Source organism: Rhinatrema bivittatum, chromosome 13, assembly GCF_901001135.1.
Source record: "Rhinatrema bivittatum chromosome 13, aRhiBiv1.1, whole genome shotgun sequence".
In the NCBI taxonomy this organism is placed as follows: Eukaryota; Metazoa; Chordata; class Amphibia; order Gymnophiona; family Rhinatrematidae; genus Rhinatrema; species Rhinatrema bivittatum.
Genome location: NC_042627.1, coordinates 10,270,991 through 10,294,799, shown reverse-complemented (window position 1 = coordinate 10,294,799; position 23,809 = coordinate 10,270,991). Strand labels below are relative to the sequence as shown.

General features: G+C 44.4%; 1 protein-coding gene across 9 annotated transcripts in view; it reads left to right on the top strand.

Moving 5' to 3' along the window:
* Positions 1–23,809, top strand: part of LOC115074783 (mucosa-associated lymphoid tissue lymphoma translocation protein 1-like) — a 99,708-nt gene that overhangs the window by 16,825 nt on the left and 59,074 nt on the right. For all 9 annotated transcript variants that reach the window (XR_003852341.1, XR_003852340.1, XM_029574607.1 and 6 more), the window contains exons 2-3: positions 15,168–15,323; positions 23,215–23,333. Coding sequence is in view for 7 of the 9 variants with exons in the window: in XM_029574607.1 (XP_029430467.1) it covers positions 15,314–15,323; positions 23,215–23,333 (129 nt within the window). In the remaining 2 variants the exon portion in view is untranslated. The remainder of the gene's footprint in view (positions 1–15,167; positions 15,324–23,214; positions 23,334–23,809) is intronic.

Below are 23,809 nucleotides of genomic sequence, written 5' to 3'. Positions count from 1 at the left end.
GTGTTGCTCTGTGCCAACGTGCTGGAAGGCTGAGGGGGGAAATGGAGTGCTGGTCCGCATTCCAACAGTTTCCTAGAGAAAGCAATGGGGATTTTCTTCTAATAGAAAGCAATGGGAGTTTTTGAAAGGCTCAGTTCTCGGGAAAACACGGACCTGATGTTTCTGGTTTTCGAACCCAATCTGAGATATTCTTTTTCTCTTCAAACATGCTGAATTTGGTTAATTTCTATGCCTTTTTGAAGTTATTTTGCCTACAGACAGATAAACATTGATCACTTTTACTTAATTCTAGCCAACATTCCTTAGGCTGGAAAGCAAAAAAAGAATATATAAATTTGCTAAGTCACTTATCAAGAGTAATTTAAATTAATAAGTCACGTGTCCATCTAATAAGATAGCCAAATCAGTCAGGGGCGGGCAATGGGCGTAACAGAGCAGTGCAACTTATCCATTTAACTTAGCCAGATAGGTGCCAATATTTGGACTTATTTGGTTAAATTAATCGAATAAGTTAGACCTTCCATAGAGGTCTAACTTAGCCAAATATAACTTATGCTGCTATGTGGCAATTTATAAATGGACATTCACCTGCATAGTTGTTCTGCTGAGTATCCCATGTAAGTTAGCCGGATAAGTCTTATCCGGCTAACTTACCTAAAGGTTTAGGTTTGAATATTGGGCCCACACTGTTTTTTTCTTCTTCTCCTTCACCTGGATTATAATGTAGCAAGAGATATCAGAATTAAGGTCAATGGTCATTCACTTCCCCTGAAGCAACATCTGCAGTCAGAGCATTATCCTGGACTCTGCTTAATATGGATGCACACAGTTAAACAGGGGTATCAAAAAATGCCCTCTTGCAAACTGCCTTTTATCTGTTAGATTCACCCAATAACACACGCTTTCGTGTGATTGTAGCTGAACGACTGTAATTCGTTGTATATGGTGCACCCCAAAAAAGAATATTCATTGATCACAGCTGATACGAAACGCTGCTGCCAGGATGATCTCGGGCTGTAATTACAGGGAGGAAATTATGCCAACTCTGAAGAAACTTCACTGGTTGCCAATTTGCCATCGTGAGCAAATTACATTATTATTTGTAGCATTGCCAGGAATGCGCGACTCGCTGGGTTCCACCCAGAATGCTGCACTCTGCCAAGGAGCGCCATGTTCTGTTTCCGTACTTTGCTGTTTGACATGTAACTTGTCAGAACGAGGAAACGGGCCGCCTCTTATGCAGCCCCAAAACTGTGACATCAGCTTCCAGTTGATGCAAGTCTTGAAAAAAATAATTGTGTAGCTTTTAAAACAACATATCAATGCATGACTTTTTTGGGCTGCTTTTGTTATGTGAAACTTTTATTGCTGCTCTTGCATTATATATTTTATAATGATGGCATCTTAGTTTTATTTATGAATTTTTTTTTAGCCTTGATTCAATAGGACAGACTTATGAGATGGTAAATTGTGTGTGTGTGTCTCTCCCTCTCCCCCTCCCTCTCCCTCCCCCCCTTTGGAACGGATAGACCTAGCAGCACGAAACGTTGTGTGGGAGATAGTTCCTTGGTTTGACATTTCCACTTTTCAAAGTTGGAGAATATGACAGGGGGGGCATGTTGAAAGCATGTGTGTGTGTTGTCCTTATACCTTTGACATGGACAGACCTAGCTTTACCATGCTTTCTGTAGAAGCAGGTCCTTGTGGGGGACATCACTTTTTTTCCACTTTTGAAAGCAGGTAATTAATTTTGGGGGGAATGATATCAGGTGGGGGTAAAGTTGCCACTACCCCTTTATTCCTCTTATCACCTCTTACCTTGCGTGTGTTCTCGAGGGGAGTGAAGGTTGGATTATTTCCAATAATGCAACCTCCTGACCCTGTTCCTACCACTGTCCTCTGTATCTGTCCAAAGTATTCTTGATTTCCATCATGAGAGGTTTAATAATCATGGGGCTTGTCCAGCATCCAAAAAGTTTCATCTTCTCCATTTGGTCAGGTGTCAGGACATTAACTCCCCTTTCATACAGCTACGCAGTCTCAGCCAAAAGGCCAATCAGGAACCATCCTCGCCTCACGATTCAGGCCTTTCCTTTCATCTTAGCTTAAAACAAGCCCAGAAGTGAAACTGCACCAGAAGGTTCAGCCTGCTCATTCACAGAAAATGTTTAGGCTTGCCGTAAAGAGGTGTATGTTCCCAGTGATGTGCTTTATGAAACATCATCGCTTCAAATGACATAAGACAGAGATGTGGTCTCGTGGTAATGGAGGAGGGGGCAGGGAGTGAGGCATTCTACCACAGCGCGTCTGTGTGATCCTTTGCAGGTTCTTGTGCGTCTCTAACTTTAACTGAAGTACTGCTGATTCACCTGGAGAGAGACCTGTGTGTGCCTGCAAGCTCACATGCAGCATCATCTTTGGATATTGTATTGTCCAATGAAGGAAGGATGAAATAGGAAGGAGGTGTGGCATTATTTATAAAAAAAAAATAAATATTAAAGCAATAGAATTGCAGAGGTTACACGGTAAAGAGGAGGCACTGTGGGTTAATTTGGAAAGAGAAAATGGAACATCTATTTAATTTGGTATAATTATTCTGTCAACTGGTAAAAGAACCCACGTAGGAGGAGGTGATGCTTGATCTGGTGCTTGCCAACAGGAACGGTGTGTCTGATATCGTAGTGGAAGATCATCTGGAATCCAGTAATCACCGGATGGTGGGTTCAGTATTATAATGCAGGAGATGAAGGTTTATTCAAAGGCTAAGGGTCCTAGACTTCAGGAAAACTAATTTTGTTAAAATGGGAAAGTACCTCAAGGAGTTATTAGCTAGCTGGGAAAATTTAGGAGAAATAGATGAGCAGTGGACAAAACTAAAAGGAGATGATATTAGGGCAATTAATCTTTTTGTTAAGAAAGTAAATAAAGGAAAGAGGAAAAAGAAGCCACTATGGTTTTCTAAAGAAGTAGCTGAAAAGGTAAGGGAGAAAAGGTTAGCGTTCATAAACAAGAGATGGCAGAACGTGAAAGACAGGCAATAAAAGCTAAGAGAAACCGGGAAAGTAGTCAGGAATGCAGAAATTCAAATGGAAGAAAAATAGCAAAAACAGTAAAACGGGGGAAAAAACTTTATTTTAAAAATTTTATACTGCCAGCTCCAAATGATCATAGCGGTTTATAACAGAAACATACACAGTAAAATTCAAATCACAAACATACAATTTAAAAAGAAAACAAAAATCACAAACAGAACCTCCTTTTCTGCTACTGGTCTTATCCATCTTATCTCTCCTCTTTTTATAATTGCTCTTCAAATTCCTGCCTAAATAACCAAGGGCCCGATATTGAAAGTGTGTTCAGCATTCGATAGGCAGATAAATAGGGCTTATCTGACTATCTCTTAGCCAGCATGATAGTGGGCAGGCAGTGGGCAGATCTGGGTGGTACTACTTAGCTGGATAGCTTATCCGGCTAAGTAGTAATATTCAGCCTTAGCCGGATAAGTTATGTGGATAAGTAATACCTGTCAACAAGCCAGTTTAACTTAGGGTATTAACTTATCTAGCTAAGAAGCAGCTTGACCATGGATATTCAACGGCATAACCATGCTGCTGAGTATCCCTTGTAACTTAGCCAGATAACTCATATCCAGCTAAGATACTGGAATGGCCATCTTTCAGTTTTGGGCCCCAAGGTGTTAAGAATTTTAAAAAATGTATTAGTTTCTAATGTGACTCGTAACTACTCTAGCATAGAGTTCCACAACACTGAACCCTCACCAACATGTGCCTGTCACATTGATAGAACCTCCTCAAGGCCTGTATCCTGAGATCGTAAAGATCTTGATGGTCTATATATTCGTAATAAAGCACCTAGCCATGGTATTTTTGCATTTACATTAGAACTTTATATTGTATCCTTGATTTTATAAGCAGCCAGAACAGTGATGCCAAAACTGGCACAATGTGATCGTAGTTTCTCTTAGCAGAGAGCATCCATGCTGCAGCATTTTGTAATAATTATGATTGTATTGTACAGTTTGGAACACCGAACAAAAATGAATTACAATAGTCCCAATTTGGACACATTAAGGCTTGCAAGACTGTTCTGAAATCCTCTTTAAGAGGGGTTGTAGTTGTCTCAGCATTCTTAATTTCATGTATCCTGACAGAAGGAAGTGCAAAAGTAGCATTGTAAAAGAGAGAAATTAGGTAGAGGTCAGTCCTGGGACTGTTCTTTTCAACATTTTCATGCGTGACATAGCAGAAGGATTGTTGGGGAAATGTTTGTCTCTTTCCTGGTGATACCAAAATCTGCAACAGGGTAGATAACAAGGAAATTGTGGATAACATGAGGAGAGATTTAGCAAAGCTAAAGGAATGGTCTAGAGACTAGCAGCTAATATCTAATGCTTAAAATGTAGAGTAATGCTTTAGGTTGCAAAAACTCAAGGGAGAGGCATAGTATTAGAGGCAAAATTCTTCTAAGCACAAAAGAAGAGCGGGATCTGGGGATGGTTATATCTGATGATCTTAAGGTGATTAAAGAGATGGATAAAGTGATGACAAAAGCCAGAAAAATGCTTGGCTTACATACGGAGAGGAATAGTCAGGAAAAAAGGGAGGTGATATTGCCCCTATATAGGTCCCTCATGAAACCTCACTTGATATACTGTGTAGTGTGTACAATTCTGGATACCACACTTTTAAAAGGATATAAACTGGTTGGAGTCGGTCCAGAAGGTGGCTACTAAAATGATCAGTGGACTCTGTTCTAAAGCATATGAGGATAGACTCAAAGATCTAATCATGTACACCCTAGAGGAAGGGCAAGATAGGGAAGAAATAATAGAGACATTTAAATATCTCACAGGTTTTCATGCACAGGAGGAGGCTGTAGAACAAGAAGTCTTGGAATGAGAATGAAAGTGGGTAGACTCAGGCATAGTTTTAGGAAATATTTCTTTACAGAAAGGGTATTGATTGCATGGAATGACCTCCCAGTAGAGGTGATGGAGGCAAAAGCAGTATCTGAATCCAAGAAAACTGTGAAATGTGGGCTGAGTGGTATTATATTACGTCATAGAACACACACACACACACACAATCATGTAAAAGCAAAACTTAGTTTACTAAATATAATAAAAAATATGGTAGAAAATTGTATAATCGGCAAAGACAATATCAAAAGTGAATATCAGTAATAAGCACACAGCATCACCATAAGCATTACATAAATTAATCAAGACAATTAGTTATTGCAATAACACAGAAATAAAGAAAAGAGTTTATACAGGAAATACTTTTCTCATAGGCCTTCCTTTCTATGAGATAGTATATTCATGGAAAATGGAAGGCAGTTATGTTGTCGGAGACTCCACAAACTGGCTATCTGCTCCCATCCATGTCTCATCTAAAGAACTCTGCCAAATGCAATTCCTTATATTCTTACTTTTCTCTGGCTCTAATCCAGTGTCTGCCAGTGGAGCCATTAAGCTATGGCCAGTTAAACTGGTACTGCCTGACTCCCAAAAGGTTCAAACACAGGCCTTCATCAGGCTTATCTCTTAGAAAAACAAATGTAGAAAGAACAGAGTATCCTGGCTTATCTTTTAGCTCATTAGTACCAAGCAGCATGACTAAAGAAAAACAAAGATGACATTCTACGGTTTCAGGCCGTTCTTATGCTTACTTTAGGGGGAATTTTAAATCCCCAGCATGTACCAATACTGGGAGATACGCGAATTTTCAGAGTGATCCAGCCACATGCATGTTTCCCAGTATGCGTGGAAGTGCTAAGCTTTAAATAAAAAAGGGGTGGGCCAGGGTGGGGATGAGGGCCGGCTGGGACAATGCCATTAGGTGCTGTCCTGGTGACGCACGTGCCGGCAGCCAATCAGCTAGCGTGCGGAACTTACTGCTACTCCTGGGAGCAAGTAAGTTTTTTTTAAAACAAAACAATTTTGGCTAGATAAGTTAGGTTTAGGGGTTGGGGAGAAGAGGGGAAAAGGGAGGAAGGAAAGGTAGGGGGTTAGGGAAGTTTCCTCCCAGTCTGCTGCTTTATTGGAGTGGACTGGGAGGGAATTGGGGATGGCCCGATCATGTTGCCATGTGTTTATTAAAAAATCCCCCCTTTGCACGTGTGGGCTGGCACCCGCACTCACATGCATGTGCTGACATGAAATTGGGCATGCATGCAAGTATTGGATTTTATAACATGTGAAGTGACACACGCATGTTATAAAATATCAGCGTCCATGTGCACATGGACACCCATGCAGCCCTTTTAATTATTAGTGGATTGTTTTGAACCATTCTAAGCCCCACCTTTGCACACAATGTCTTCTGGGAATCTAATTACTAACTGCCTAAAATAATCTTAATACAAAAACATGGGAGAAATACTAGGGGATCTCTGAGGAGTGATGGGAATTGTAAAGGTCAGACAAATTGGATGGATGGGCAGACTAGATGGGCCATATGATCTTTTTCTGCCGTAATGTTTCTATGGAGACCACACCTGGGGAGAATGCATTTTAGTAACTCCCAAGATGCTCCTGGTTGCAAAGTTCTCAGCACTGTTGCACACATCCAGTGTCTATGCTCGAGACGGGGCCCCAGGCTTGCTAAGAGAAATCTGGGAATCCTAATAAGCCTTGTTTTCTAGGGTCACATGCCCTTCAAATAGTCCTTCTGAGCTTTATTCCCAATAGACAGTCTTAGCAGTTATTATTTATTTAAAGATTAATATCCCGCTCCATCCACAACTAGGCAAAACTGACTTTTTTCTGCTCTCCCTCCCCTCCATATCAAAATCTCCAGGCAAGTCGTATGTGTTGTGTTGCCTTTTCATTTTCTGACATCAGTACTCAATTCTTTATTGTCGCAGCCCAGAAGTATTACCTGTATTTACAAACCTTTAGCTTGTATTTATAAACCTTGCACTCCTTACTCCACTTTTACATATTGGAGTCACTTCCTGGTAATTCCTAGATTAAATGTATTTAAACAGACCTTCCTTTTATTATTATGTCAACTCTTTATTTATTTTCTGCGGTAACGTTGGGTCCCCTGTGAACTTGAGACTCTGGTACCATTGTACCTTCTTTACCCAACTCTCGCCAGGTACCACCCAAAACAGTTTTGGAAGGGAAAATATGCAATTCTCTCAGAGTTCATAGATTATCTGAATTGAAATTACGTGAGACAGACTGTGAAGAATAGCAGGAGGACAATGCCAGGCTAGGAAATTGGGCCTTTTAAATGGCAGATGAAATTTAGTATGGACCACTGCAAATTGATGCATATTGGGGAAAATAATCCTAACTACAGATACACAATGCTGGGTTCCATATCGAGTCAGCTCCTAGGAAAAGGATCTTGGAGTCATGGCGGAGAGACAATATATTGAAATCCTCCGCTCAGTGTGCACCTGAAGTCAAAAAAGCAAATAGAATGTTAGGAGTTATTTGGAAATGGACAGAAAATAAAATTGAGAATATAATAAGACCTCTGTATAGATCTACAGTGCATCCACACCTGTTCAGTTCTGGTTAACCCCATCTCAAAAAAGAAATAGGAGAACTGGAAGAGGTGCAGAGAAGGGCAACAAAAATATAAAGGGGATGGAACGATTTTCTTATGAAGAAAGCTAATCAGGTTATGGTTCTTTAGCCTGGAGAAGAGACATGAGAGGGGAGCTGATAGAAGTTTACAAAACCATGAGTGGGGTGGACCAAGGTAACAGGGAATGGTTATTTACCCTTTTAAAAACAGTACTAGCGCTAGGGGACACTCCATGAAACCAACTGGGAACAGATTTAAAAAGAAATTTAAGAGAGTATTTTTTCAGTCAAAGCAGAAGTGAGCTGTAGAATTGGTTGCTGGAGGACATGATGAAGAAGACTAGTGCAGCTAGGTTTAAAAAATATTTGGAAAGCAGGCCCATTAACAATAAAATTAATAAAATGATTAGCCAGGCAGACATGAGGATCCCCACTTCCTACATCCTGAGCGTGAGCGTCAGGAAAGGGATCTTCCCATTTAGAGCTGCTGGGTACTTCCAAGTGGCCTGGGCTGGTCACCGTTGGAGACAGGATGCCGGGATCGATGGACCATTGGTCTGATCCAGCATGGCATATCGTATGTTAAACTTACTGAATGGGGAGGATGAACTGAGCATAACTTTGTCGGCTCTCAAACTGCACGTGAATGCTGATTCTTTTTGTAGCACAAAGATGAATGCATTAGAAAGAAACTGCAACAAATTCCTTAGTTTTTTTCATTAGCATAGGGTGATTGCTCTCTTGCACTGATGAACAGGACTTTGTTCATTGTAGCAGGACTGGAGCTTCTGGAGTGAAAGAAAAAATGACTTCTGTTCATTTCCAGAGAATCAGTAGGGGCGGAAACAAAGGTGACAGTCACATGCAGGATGCAGGTTTGTTTTGCTTCTTTTGAGGGGATCACAGGGCAAATCAAGCAAGTGGAGGAAAAAATGTGCCAGCACTCAGTAGCGATGAGTATCTTCTGAAAAAATAAGCCCTGGAACAAGTGGTTCGGATCCTGGTCCTTAAACAGGTCTGGATTTCCAGGTAACAAACTAAAACTTCGTTCTTCTGCATATTCATTGTGGGCATCCTGAAAGCGAGACCTGTTGGGCTGGGCGGGGATGGAAGTGGCGCAAGGCCTGGCACTGGAAATAGTTTAAAAAGTTGAAATGAAACATCGTTGAAGCCTTGCTATTTTTAGTCTGCTTGCATAAGGTTTCTCCCTCGCACAGTCACTTGTAGACTCTGGGGAAAGAGATGTGCAAAATAGCTTGTCGAACTCATGTGGGATTCCCAAGTTTTGTTGAGATAAAATGCACGCAATTTTCAAAAACTGTGCGGCTAATTGTGATGGATTTTTGCAGATCCGCAAGGGATTAGCCGACAGATTTTTCTCATAGATCTTTAGGAAAGCTTGCTGAGTCTTTTCAAACCCAAAGTAGGCTAAAATCCATCCGGTTTAAGTTTGCACTGAATTAGTTCACACATCCCTACTAGTCTGATGTAATAATATCCAAACTGACAAGAATAACATTGTGTTTCTATCCTTCCTTTGGGAATCTCTGCCTTCCAGGCAGTGCCAGAACCCCAGACTCTGGTATAATAACCTACATTAGGCTGTGAGATTATTGTCTGGCTGGGAATCGTTATCTTTAGCTGATGAGCTGAGGATTACCAGCCCTGCAATTGTTGGTTCACAGGAGGGAGGACATAGTGCTGTTGAAATACCGCGGTGCACGCTGGAGCTCCGGTTGTCATTTCATTTAAGCAATAGACGAGCAGAATTGAAACGGATACAGTGTGTGCATCTGTGCAGGCCTCGTGTGAGTCACATTCCTTCAGGTCATAGGATTCATGGGTTTTTAAACTGATTTTAGCTCCCGCCTCCTCCTCCTCCCAATGCAAAATAAACAGACTCCTGCCCCACTCTGTGCCCGACACCTCTCTCTCCTCCCCTACCCTCTGTGTGGTACCCATATCCCGGGGGGGATTAGGCACCCTAGGCACCTTCTGCCTTGTGCCGCGCCCCCCACTCGGGTCGTGCTGCCCCCCCCCCCCACACCCCCCTGGTCATGACCCAGACTCCTTCCACTTGGTTTTTTGAGCCGTGAACGCGGCGGCGAAGAGGAGTGGCCCACGCTCCCTAATGGTCAGCACCCCTGGCCCAGCCCTGCATATCCCTCTGTCCAATCCCCCCACTCCCCTCTTTCCTCCATGCTCCCACCCTCTGCCCAGCTTCGGTATTTCCTGACCCACCCCTCTCTCTTTACCTTCACTCAAAGCACCTAGCAACTTTCCTTTTTACCCTGCTCTTCCCCCTCTTTATCATTTTGGTTGCCCTTCTCTATACCTTTTTTCTAATTCTGCTAAGATTAGAAAAGTTACAGTGAGAACCAGAAGCAGATTGATAAGAGGTCCATTACCCTGTGACTTAAGGTCTCGGACACAGTGCATCCAGAAATAAAAAGGCTAGGGGTGAAATGCAGCCAGAACTGTAGAAAGATTCTTCAAGAAAGGTAAAAGATGTACAGTCTGGTGCCAAAAAGAGAACTATGAAAACCAGACTCCTCCTTCCCACAAAAAGACCATGAGGGTGAGGAGTCTGTTCATTGAGCCGGGTACTTGCCTGAGCTGAGAGAACCATGTCAAAGTCTCCATCTAGATGAAATGGAAAGATGCTTACTTTGACATACTTTGTCAAATCACCTGTGAGAAACAATAGTCTAATAATTAAGCATTGCAAATGCGAAAAATATCACAATTGAATGGCAGAATTACAATAGCACTCTTCAAATGATTTCACCTTCTTTTTACTTATCTGAAAAGTAGTTTGTAGGTGCACCTGATTCTCTGGAACCTGGACAGGGTTACGATGAGATCAGAGCTTCCAGTTTTGTGCAGCTGGGGCTGAGTTATTTCCTAATCTGGTGCATTCTTGCTATATTATCTGATTTGTATCTTTGTGTGCTGCTGTATGTCTTGGAAAAAAAGATTTTTCTTTAAAAGAAGGTTTTTTTAAAATGCTCCTAGGATGAAGGAGTAGCCTGGTAGTTACAGCAGTAGGTTGAGAATCTAGGAAGCCAAGATTCAAATCCTGCTGATGCTCTGTGTGACCTTGGGCACACAGAGCATCAGGCAGAAACATAGGGGTCATTTACTAAATGTTTTATCCCATTTTGTGCCTACGGGAAAAATGCTTAGTAAACAACCCTAAGATGATAAATCCTATGGGGACAAGGAAATGCCTACGGTACTGGAATGTAATCCACTTGGACATGTTCCAAAAAGTGGAATATAAAAAAAAAAAATTGGCAGCCACTTGTACATGACTGGTTACCCCATACCCAGGGTGGACCTTCAGGGTTTATGGGGTGTGGTAATCTGGGACGCGGTGCCAAACATGGAGGGGGGAGGGGGGGGGAGTTCTCAGCGACTTTCAAGCTTAATCACTTAAAAAGTAAACATTTCAGTCGTAATAATGTGCGTGTGGCCAGTAACCAGAAATATTACTCAGCGCACGCTTGTTAATGTGCTCTTTTTTTTAAAAGAGGTACAAGAGACTTGGAAATATTAAAGATTACTTGCGTGCAGGGGGAAGTACTCTGACTCAGGTCAGCCAGCCAATTTCCATTATCCGGGGTACGTGCTTAGTGTAAGTTATTTTTAAATCCTTTTCACAACTAATTCTGCATTTTCATTTCCTGAATTGGGCTGCGCCGGGAGGGGTGGGTGGGTGTGTGTGTGTGTGTGTGATAACGTCCCTTGTGATTACATGGACTGCATGGGCGAGCCGTGCCGCAGGGCTGCACGTCCTGACTACCCACTCAGCTTTCCCTCAATGGCTGAAACCGGGTGACGGGGTCTAAAAGGGGAACTTAAGGCGGAGGAAGGCCACGGGTAATCGAGTGAGCTCTGAGCGTGGAATATGAAACTTAAAAACGTGGCTCGCCTTTGAAGGCAGCGTGTTCTGTTTTCCCCTTTTTTTTTTTTCAGCGCTTGGCAGTGGAAGTGAAACTCATTTTTGTGATCGGTCGTCACCGAATCTGTCCGTCCGTCTCCCCTGCCGGTTTAAACAGCACCGTCGCCGGTGAAATGTCGGCCCGTTTTTACTTGGAAAAAGTAACGTTTTTCTCCATTTCCTCGCATTGTGTTGCCCTTTCCATGACCTTCTTGTTCTTTTTATGCTTTGTGCTCCTGCTTCAGCTTTTAGCCTTGTGGCATAGAGCACCTCATTGAACATGGTCTACGAGCCTTTGAGTGACCACGAGAGGTGGCTTCCGGAGATGGAGCTGATCTTTTGTGAGGAGGAGACAGTTTTATTTCCTGTGTGTGGCTCTTTTGTGACTTACATCCCATACTCGTTCAGTTTACTAGTTGAAAAAAAAATCAGGTTATCATTGTATAACGAATGGCATTATCAGCTCCTCAAATAGTGAGTCTGAGCTTTGGAGGGTTAATTTATGCGTGGATGGATTGTTTGCTTTCTTTGGGCTTCCAGTTCAATCAGAATCAGCTCGTCTGGAGCCTTCATTTGCAACTTCCCGGGATTTTACCGTATTTGGTCTCATCCCTTCAACTCAGGTAGCTCAGCCATTGTAGCAGCAGTCCTCAGCCCAGGGACACGTATCGGGGACCCCTTCTGGATCTCTACAATTGTGGGGGACCTAAGGATGACTACTAGATGTCCATCTCTGCGTAATCCGAAGTGACTTTATGTCGGTAATCAATGATATCACAAGGATACCCAATTAATTACATTCAGACCAAAGCAGTCATTCACACGTGTGCCGATTATTCTCAATATTCACTCATTTGGTTCAAGGTTTTCCTTAATTTATGACTTCACCACTCGTGAGTTCTAGAAACCCCTCCTCTCATGAGAATGAATCTGTTTTCTAATCGTGTAACCATTCCCTCTTTACCTTATTCGTCAGGGGAATGGCCAACTCTGTTCCTCACTGGATTCAGATCTCTCTCATGCATATTCATTGTGGATATCCTGAAAACCTGGCCTGTTTGTGGCTCATGAGGACCAGAGTTGGCCACCCCTGCTATATGCGTTGGGGTTTTTTTTGTTTTTTTTTTTAAGTTTAAGGTAGCAGAGGATTTTTCTCAGCTCCAGGGGCATGAAGATTCAGAATACCAGAGCAAGCATTGCATTTTTTTCATTTTGAGAGATTGCCCAGGATATAAAAGTTGAAAATCATGGCTCAAGTCTACAGGTTTTGTCTGTAAAAGATGAGGCCTTAACTGTAGATGAGATTGTTTTTGAAAATGTCAAATCCACTTTTCTGATAAATAAAGCCACCCTGATTCTTTTATTCATTAATCCGATTGTTCAGCAGGGACTGTTTAATTGTGTGCTGACTGTTGTACCTTTTGGCAACTCTTTCCGTGAAAGCTGTTTGTATTTAATACTCCTCCTCTCTTTCTGCTAGCTATTTGTCAGAAACGGAATTTGCATGCCATGGCAAGCTTCTGAATGTGTAGCTAAGATTTCTATAGATAGCACAGCTCCAAATCTCAGCCATGTTGCTTCAGTGCAGAAGCAGGTGTTTATGATTCTCAATAAACCCAAGGGACTGATTGCTTTGCACACATTCTCTATCGACTGTGCTATGTTGTTCTGACTTGCAACAGCTGAGCCAATGAAATGTTCCAGCTGTGGCATCTTAGGGACACACCTTCAGAAGTAGAGTGACGGATGCTGTAGCAACCCTTCCTCCGACAAATACTGGAACCAGCACCATAGATATCGCTAAGCCAGACATGTTGAACCAGGATGAAAAGTCCCCAATGGAACGGCCAAAGAGACAACTCCAGCAAAGAGAGCTTTCTATGCCAGGGAGGAAATAAGTAACCATCAAAAACAAATATGTTGTTACAAGAGCACTTTGTATACAGAATATCGGAATAGCCCACATTGTTTTTATTTTTTTGTTAACTCATATATTCTATTTTAGGAAGAAATAAGCTCAGATGGAGGAGGGACTAACCTCAGGAGATGGGAAAACATTTTAATTTCTAGCCTGGGCAGATGCAAGCACTGCTTATAGAACCTTTGCTGTATGCACTGATAGTAAAAGAATTAAAATATGGGTGGAGAAGAAGAGAATTGCACAGATGATTCCCTAATCTGCGGATGCCTCATTTAGCAGTTACACAGAAGAAGGGTGTGGCACCATGAGCGGTCTGGGGGTAGCCAGACAACAGGTTCAGGCTGGCAAATCTCTCAAACTTCTTTATTTAATGACAACAAATCAAAACAGAAAGCAGCTCTGCTATTGGCAGTTCAACAAAATAAAGGGAGTAATACAACTTACAGTTCAGCAGTATTCTCTTTCTCTGGGCTTCCTTCTCTTCCCCTGGGCCTCTTGTTCCTTCCTGGGCCTGGCTAGTTATACTCCTTTCCTAGGGACTCCCGCCCAGGATTCCCTGCTGCACCTGGTTTATGGTAGACTGGGCCATTTTCTCTTGAGACAGTCTTTTAAGGTGTTCTAGGGTTTTCTCCTGCATACCCCTTCCCAAGGGTACAACCTCAAAGATACACATTGTTTTTCAGTTTTACTCAGAAAACCTAACAGGCATTTCAGTACTGGAACATTTTCTTGAATAAGTCAAAGATCCTGAGAGTTCTTAGGAGCTTTTTCCTGTTACAGATGGACTGCAAAATGAAAAGCCCCCAGGACTGGTCTCCTCCCAGATTTCTAGAAAGCTTTCTTACCTGTAATTATGGAGCTGCTGATCGTGTCTTTTGATGAATGCATTGGGAAAAGAAAACTTTTCCAGACCTTTCCCCAGGCAGCGTCAGCACTGCTACTGAAGTGAGGAGATGTGTGGCTTTAGTCAACTAGTGTCCGATGTTCCTGCTCTGCAGAGACTATAACATACTGTCCAACCAGCTAAGAACAGTAATAGAAACATAGAAATGACGGCAGAAGAAGACCAAATGGCCCATCCAGTCTGCCCAGCAAGCTTCACACATTTTTTTCTCTCATACTTATCTGTTTATAGATTTCATGGTACACCTTGATCAAACCAATTGTGTCCTCAACAGATCCATCGTGGGCACTAGGTTTTACTTCAAGTTCTGCTTCTATATTCTTCACTTTTGACATAGGCCTATTTTGTTGGGCCGAGAGACAGGCTTCGATTGTGTTGATCATGGACACTTTTGGGTAGGGATGATGATTTTTAAGCCATGTTCGCTTACTGGGACTGTGTCAGACAAGTGATTTTTTAAATCCGAGAACTTGAGCAGCAACTCTACACTAAATCAAAGGCAAGCCTCATGAAGAAAATCCACGGCTTTTGTTTTCACAACGTGACTTTCTTATTCTTTGTGCCTCATTTAAGATTATGCCAGCCTGCAGCCCTCTCTTCCTGCAGGGCTTCCTTCGCCACAGGAGCTCACTCATGATGGCATACCAGGGAGGGGGGGGGGGGAGAGACACTATACGAGCAAGGAGAAGGCAGTGCGGGAGAGGCAGGTTCTGTTTTTATTGTCCATATTATGATTACAGGCTTATAAACAGTTGTCCTATGGTAACTCAAATATAAAGACGTATCTGGTTTTGTAACCCAGAACTCTTGTCTTTTTTTTTTCCTTCTCCTGCAGACGGGCACGTCTCCTCCTCCTCCACAACCCTTCTCCTCCTCCCATGGAAGTGAGGCGGGCGCACTAAAGGAACGCACACAAGCCGAGTCCCATGTGCCAGTCCACTCCTGTCCGCTGTGCTTGGCAGGACCAGCTGATGTGTTGTCATGCTGAAAGGTACCGTCTCCTTTATCAACTCGCTCGATGAAGCCATCTCTTATTTATGAATACACATTTGATGAAGAAACGGGCTCATAGATGGCCCCCCCCCCCCCCCCCCCCATCTCTCCCAGATCTATAGCCATTGCAAAGGGGCTAGCACATGAGCTAAAGTTCCTTGCCAATTAGTCCATCGAGCACCAGAAATTGGACCTTGACCATTTGGGGCTAATTTTGCAGCTGCCTTGCTGCAAAGTCAGTTACCCGTGGACTTTACACTAATTTTCAAAGGGGACGGAAGCGCATCCCAGAAAAACGACCTGCACACGATCACACCTGCTAATGTATGCATATTATATGTTTTTTGAGAAAATCCATGCACATTCGTTTGAGAAGTAAAAAAAAAAAAAAAAAAGTATATTCGTGCAACCCCTTGCCAAGCCCACCCCCGGGAACTAGTGCCAGCACCAGCTTTTTCTGTGCCAGGGGCAAATATTCCAAATAACTTCCCCTCCCCCGGCCACCAAAGTACCAGTGGCTGCTGCAGCACCGTGCTCTCCTCCTCCTCCCTCTGGTGGTGGTGGCTCCAGCAAAGTACCCACTCCCCCCCACCCCTTTTCAAGCATCCCCCCTTTCTTTTCCCTCGCATTCCCCTCTCCCCCAAGTCACTCTGTGCCCTGCATTCCCCTCTTTTTCTCTCCTCTCCATGTCTTGCCCCCCCCCCCCCTCCTTGGGTTCCCTTCTTTCTCTCCCTCTCACTACCTGTTCTCCATCCCCATCTACTCCATGCCCTGAATTCCCCTTTCATTCCCCCAGTCACTCCTTCCCTGCATCCTCCTCGTTCTTCCTCTCTGCTCCCTGTGCAGCAGCTTTCCCCGTCTCGCCTTCTCATACCCTTCAGCAGCAGCCCTTCTCCCTTTCTACAGCATCTATCCCAGTAGCTCCCCTCTCCTCCCTGCCCAGCAGCAGCCCTCTCTCTCTCTCTCTCTACTCCAATCTTCTGCCCAGCAGCAGTCCCCTCTTCCCCACAGACCCTTCCTTGCCTTCTTCCTTCACCCCCTGCCCAGCATCATCCCCCACCCCCTCATCCCTACATTCTCTCTCCTCTCTCCTCTCTCCAAAGCTCCTCAGACTGCAATGCTGTGGACGTTTGTGCAGTGGCATCAGCTGCAGAAAATCAAAATAAAATCTGCAAAGGGCCTGTAAGCCATCATGTGCCCCCCAGGCCCTGAGACAGCCCTGACTCTAAACCTGACTAGCTGAGGGTCTCCCAGGACAGGATTATAGGCGATAGAGGGAGAGTAAAATCGTGCTGGCCTCATGGAAAAGGTTCCAACATAACTTTACAGATAGTTTATTGCCAAATGGAAAAAATTGTACTATCTCTGCAAGTTCTTTTCTTGCCATAGTCCATACCACAAACATTACTGAGGGTAGATCTGTGACTCTGCATGTCCTTCTGTAATGTGCATTCCCAATCAGGTTCTCTCCCAGCTCAGGAGCAGATGTAAAGTTTCCTCCTCGGGGATCTCCATCCTGGTGGGATGGTGGATCAGATTCAGTTTGCATTGCCTCATATCAGATGTCGTAGTAGTCAGGTCTCTGGTTCCTTTCTCTCCTTGACGTGATGGGTTACCATTCCAGCTCCTTTCCCAAATATCCTTTGGCTATCTTAAGTGGGACCTATACCAGTCTTCTCCTTTACTACTTCTCTTCTCCTCCTGGGCCACTGGATAGTCATCCAAGCCTTCTTCCAAAACTGGTGTGGATAATTGAATTTCTGAGGGAGAGGGCTCAGAACAAGTCCAATAGCAAAAGATCAGGCAACCAAATCCAGAATAGTTTTCCACCCATCCTTCCTTCCTTCTTCGCTAAATCCAAAAATAGAAAGCAAGTTCTTCAAAATAAAATCAGAAGGAAAAGAAACAGGAACTAAAAAGAAACCCTCCTTCTTCCTCAAAAAAAACCAAACTAAGAGTCCCCACGCTCACTAGAGGTCCCCACCTTTTGCAGACGCAGGGAGCAAACCACTGCAGCAGCCCACAAGGGGGAACCGGAAAATAGGTGTCACGCCTTCCTCTACCTACACTAATGGAAGAGTCCCAGCAGAGACCCAGTGGGACTCTACCCATTCCACCCAGGCATAATACAAATATCTTTCAGAAATTGTGTCACAGTGTTTGAGATAGACCTGAAAATAAAAACAAAAAACAGGAAATACCTAAATGTATTAACTAGAAGAAATTCATACTACATTGCATGAAGGTCATCTCTGAAAAGGCTGGCTGGGCTGAACTGGAATGTTTCCCCTTATTATTTACCACAGGGGAAAAAAAATTCAGATGATGTTGTCACTTTACTAACAAAGATTCAAAGTCTCTCCATTACCAGGCACTTTCTGAAGTATAACCAAACCCTGCAAAATGTCACTCTGAACCTGTCCAGCAAACCTGCCATACCAAACCAGCACTAATCCCAGACTTCAAACAGCAACCGCCCTGTATGTAAAGGCAACACTGCAAATATTCCACTGGGCCTCAAATTTCCAATGCATCTTCCATTGGGAAAACAGAACAAGATGGAATATTACAGATGCCCACACGCTATAGTAGAATATTTTACCTTTGTCACACATACAGAACAGACCTTCACAAAATATAGAATAATACATCAAAAAATTAGAAATTTGTTCTGCTATTCACTCAATCCAATCCCTTCCTGTTCCCTGCGGACAGGAGGGGAGGGGGAAGGGACAAAAGGAGAAGAGGAGCTGGATTAGGGAGCAGAAGGCTCTTCTTTGCTTTGCACTGTGCCCCTCCATCCTGTTCCTTGCATGTTGCCTGGGAAGGGAGGGGCTGAGGCAGGAAGTCGAGGGCTGCTCTTTGCTGCCTGAGATAGGGGGCACTGGGCAATACAATCTTCAGGGCAGAGTCCTGTGTGTTCATGCAATGGGTCCCCTGTTATGCCCATAGGAAAGCACAGACCTGCTGATGATGCCCCCTTCAGCTTGATACCCATGTCAACTGCTCCACGTGCCCCTCCACTTCTAGTCCCATCCCTGCTTGGGAGCATCTCCCCATGCTGCAGGCAGACATAACCTGCATGGAGGCCTACAGATGTGTTTTTAACTGCATATCCAGCGGACAATTTTCTAAAAAATCTTTTCAACAAGTAAGGTGTTCTACCCATGGAAATGGCTCGGCAAGTTAACCCTCTTTGCTCTTGGAAAGGTAACGTGGAAATGTTACATTCCCAGGTTCCTCGGCGCTGACGAGGAGATTGAGGAACTAGAAAATGTAAGCAGGCACGAAAGAGGATGCAATCAGTCATGTGGTAAAGATGAACCTTTCTCTAGTAGAGGCATCAAGTTCCGGAAAGTTCTGCTATAGAGGGGATGGAGGGAGGGGCCACAGTGCTGACTGAGGAGGCGCTGGCTCACAGTCCCTGCACTTAAAAAGTGTCAAAGTGCAATTCCAAGAGTGGGAACGGGATTCTAGACAGATTGACACGAGCTCCCCCTCTTTCTCTAATGATGGCAGCCTACAAGAGTAACATATTTTGCTTTTCTAACAGAGAAAATACACAGAAAATGGGAAACAAAGGACACATCCAGAAAAATGAAAGTTTCTACTGTTCCTAGTGGTCAATTCCTTTATCACTAATAGATACACTAGACGCTGCAGAAAACACTTTATAAACAGTAAAAAAAAATGAAAGACAAGAAAATAAGGATTATTTGTTGACTATGTCAGACTACGCATAAGAATGCTGAGCTGAGGGGGATGTTCTTGATGTAACTGGGTTAGAAAGTAGTAATCAAGAGCAGGTTAGTGTCTGTCAGTATAAAGAAAGAGCTGAGGTTTGGTGAACGTAAATTCTGCACCGGCATTAGCCTTAAGAACGTAAGAAGTTGCCATACTGGGTCAGACCGAGGGTCCATCAAGCCCAGCATCCTGTTTCCAACAGTGGCCAATCCAGGTTCCAAGTACCCAAACATTATAGATCCCATGCTACTGATGCCAGTAATAGCAGTGGCTATTCCCTAAGTCAACTTGATTAATAGCAGTTTATGGGCTTCTCCTCCAAGAACTTATCCAAACCTTTTTTAAACCCAGCAACAAATTCCAGAGTTTAACTGTGTGTTGCATGACAAAGAATTCTCTCTAATTGTTTTAAATGTGCTATTTGCTAACTTCAGTGAGTGCCCCCTAGTCCTTCTATTATTGCCACCCCTGCTGCTTCAGGGCTTGGCAGACCCTCGCAGTCTCCATCTGCCACAAGGCCTCAAGAGTTGGCTGCTGTGAGCTGTGGCACCATCCATGAGCATTCATTTGTAAGTGCAGCCAGCACCCACTCAGTCAGCAAGGTAGCCTTTCCCTCCATGGGTGCAGGTTTCCTGTTTGGACTGAATGAAGGAGAGGGGCAACCATTGGGACTGTGAGCATGTACCATGCCCAGTGGCATCTCTAGACACAAGTATTTGGAGAGATGACACGGGGACAAGCCAGAGGGACATTTCCACACATCAAAGCCAGCCCCCCAACATGTCTCTCTGCCTCTAAATCGACTATAAAAGACACAATAAGAAAAAGTCCCAAGAGCCTTCTGTGCAATTTTTTTTTTTTTTTAAACTCATCCAGTTCCAACCCCCCATTAACACTACCATTACAATATTTTATAGCATCGTTCAACCAATTCTTCTATATGGATATGAGAGAAGTCTGGGATCTGTGTGTGAAACACTCCACATCCACTGAAATTCCGCTAATGGACCCAGGATGTTTTCTCTTACAACTCACAATACAAAAAAATATCAAATTATGGTGTCACGTCAGTAACAGCAACACAAACACCTTCCAAGTGCCAGATACTTTGTGGAGGAAAGTAACAGTCACTCTGTAGCAAACCTATTGTCTCGTGTAACAGCAGTAATTCTAAGGACTCAAACGGCAACAGACTTACCTTTTGAAAAGACAGCATTGTAAATATTACACTGGGCCCTAGAATACTAGTACAACACATTTTTTGGGGGGGGGGGGGGAACCCATGGGATTGTTACAGTTCCTATACAAGAACTAAAAGCTAGCAGAATCCCTCACCTTGTTCACACGTGCAGAACATGAATAGATCCTCCGCTAAGCTCTGGAATTCTCTGCCAGAGGATGTGGTTAGTGCAGTTAGTGTAGCTGGGTTCAAAAAAGGTTTGGATAAGTTCTTGGAGGAGAAGTCCATTAACGGCTATTAATCAAGTTTACTTAGGGAATAGCCACAGCTATTAATTGCATCAGTAGCATGGGATCTTCTTGGTGTTTGGGTAATTGCCAGGTTCTTGTGGCCTGGTTTGGCCTCTGTTGGAAACAGGATGCTGGGCTTGATGGACCCTTGGTCTGACCCAGCATGGCAATTTCTTATCTTATGTTCTACAGAATAAAGGAACCACAAATTATTAAGGATGTGAATCGTTTTTTGACGATTTAAAATATCGTCCGATATATTTTAAATCAAAAATCGTTAGAGGCGATATTTAATAGGAATTCCCCCGATTTATCGTCAAAAATCGTAAATCGGGGGAAGGGGGAGGGCGGGAAAACTGGCACATTAAAACATCCCTAAAACCCACCCCGACCCTTTAACATAAATCCCCCACCCTCCCGAACCCCCCCAAAATGTCTTAAATTACCTGGGGTCCAGTGGGGGGGTCCAGCGGGGGTCCGGGAACGACCTCCTGCGCTCGGCTCGTGTTGCCGTATGGCCGGCGCCATTTTGCTGTGGACTTTTGGCAAGTCTTGTGGGGGTCAGGAGGCCCCCCCAAGCTGGCCAAAGGTCCCTGGGGGTCCAGCGGGGGTCCGGGAGCGATCTCCTATGCTCGTGATGTCAGGGAACAGGAACCAAAATGGCGCCGGCGCTACCTTTGCCCTGTCATATGACAGGGCAAAGGTAGCGCCGGCGCCATTTTCTATCAACGCGCCCGACGCCCGAGAGTGGAAGATCACAACGGGACCCCCCCCCACTGGACCCCAGGTAATTTAAGACATTTTGGGGGGGGTTCTGGAGGGTGGGGGATTTATTTTAAAGGGTCGGGGTGGGTTTTAGGGATGTTTTAATGTGCCGGTTTTCCCGCCCTCCCCCGATTCACGATTTACACGATATTTAAAAAAACAAAACCGCGACGATCCGATTCCCTCCCCCCCCCAGCCGAAATCGATCGTTAAGATGATCGATCACACGATACACACCTCTACAAATTATACCAGAACATTTAAACAAAAACTGAAATGGAAACCCAAAGAAGACTCTGAATAGTGTAATACTGGAGAAAGAGAAACAGAAAGGCATTTCCTTCTGTATTTTGCAAGGTACAAAAATAGAAGCAATGCACATTTCCCAAAGCAGGCGTAGTCCTACTTCAAAAAGCTAAAAATTACAATTTTTTCTCTTCTGTCTTTTGTTCTCTGGGGACTTTTTTCCCTAACTGGCTTAGTTCCAGTCTCTCTCTCTTACTGTCCTGTTGTTGGTGTTCTCCTAAGTTCTTTTCCAGGATTTCCTATCCATTGGTTATGTCTTCTTCTTTCTCCCTTCTTCTTCCCTTTCTCCACAGATTTGTCCCATTCATCTTTTTCTCCATTTCTCCCTTTTGTCATTCTGTCCATTCATAGTAGATTTAACTCCTCATTCTCTCCTTCTGTTATTCTCCAATCTATATGTGGCCTGTCTGTCACAGAGAGGTGTGGAGAGGAAAGCTGAATATGTTACAGGAGTGCAGGTGAAGGAAAGGTTTCCTTGTGCTAGAAATCTTTTAATCTCCAAGTAAACATCCGCTGGAAGTAAGGGGGGAATCTTCCAGAGCCTGGGTCGTCTTCTGTGTCGAGGGGTGTAGCTCACCCCTACATCCCGAACATCCCCTGCAGGGCCTGGTAATGAGGGGAGATGCTATAAAGCCCCTGGCTCTCACCCATTCCCTCCTTCCCTCCAGGTGCTCTTCTCATTTCCTCCCTCTCTTCCGAGGCTCTCCACTCTTCTCACGCCCTCCCTCCTGAGCCTCTTCCACCCAAACGCAGAGCTGCGAGCAGCTTTTTCCACGGCCCGGGGCAGATATACAAAATTAACCCCCCCCCCCCTTCACTTACGAGGGGCTTTCTCCGTTAGCAGCAAAGGCACAGCTGCACTTCTAGTGGTGGCGACTTCAGAAAAGCACCCTCCCCCCCCTTCTCTCTACCCGGTTTTTACTCAGCATCCCACCTTTCTCTTGCCCTCTCCTCCTTCCCCTGTATCCCCCTCTCCCCCATTCCACTCTGTGCCCTAAATCCTCCTAATACCTTGCCCTGCATCTCCCCAAGGCATTTTCTGTGGCCTGAGTCCCCCACATTTCTTGCCTTGCACCTCCCCCCCATCTCTTTCCTCTCTCCCCCTATCTTCCATAGCAGAAGTCCCTTTGGTTCCTATCTTTACCCCTGCTAAGCAGCAGCCCCCTCCCCTCTCTCTCTCTCTTTCTGTCTCTCCTCCCTCCTCCCTCCACCATTCCTCTGGCTGCGGTGCTCTCCACCTTTCTGCAGTGGCAGCAGCAAGAGCTGAAGAAACTTCAAATCAGCACAGGGCCAGCGAGCCCTGGCTTTCTCCTACACAAACTTATTCATTGTGGCGTCCTGAAAACAGGAGTGGCCGGGGGGATCCCCCAGAACAGAGATGAATCCACTTCCCTAGCTCCTTCAGCCTCGTGCACCCTCCTCAATTCATTTTCAGGCTCCCCCTGAGTTTTTTTTTTTATAATTAAACTCCACTACGGTTATGTCCCCACCACAACCCTTCCCAGAACAATCCTATAAAATCCCCCCCCCCCCCCCCCCCCCCCAGTGATTCCCTTTTCATCGCACAAAGCGAGCTTTGGCTGGTTCTGCTTGCGTATTTTCAGAGATCCTGATCACCGAGCACCCAGTGAGGGCCTGTGTCCCCGCCGACTACCCCCTGACCTTACGCTGCCGAGCCGAGGGTCCTCCCTCGCTGCAGTACCAATGGTTTCAGCAGGCAAAGGTAAGCTTGGAGAAAAGCAGCTGCGCTGGATGTCACTGCGTGCGCCCGCTAGCAGCGTAAAGACGATTAATAATAATAATAAAAGTAATCATTGCATTTGTTTGTAGTGGGGACTTCTTCATGTTATGGCTTGGATTAGAACACAGTAAGAGGTCAGGGAAGGTTTACAAAAGCGCAGCGTCTTCAGGTCACCGTGCTGCCCAGGAAGGATGGAGAGTTAGCAAAGTTCATCTTTAGACTTCAGCGTGGGCAAAACTCTGGATCAATCTTTGCAGAGAGAGCACCATGGCCTCTCTCTGCAGGGGGTGATTTAGCACAAGAAACAGGACCCTTGCATTCCTAGCAGCGGCCCGAGTCTAACTTGCACTGATCAGCCTGGAAGATGCCTTCCCCTTCCTGGCAATTATTTATTCCTGCTAATTGTCCCGCACTATGTGATTCTTTCGCTGTGCTGAAAACAATTATGTTTTCAAGAG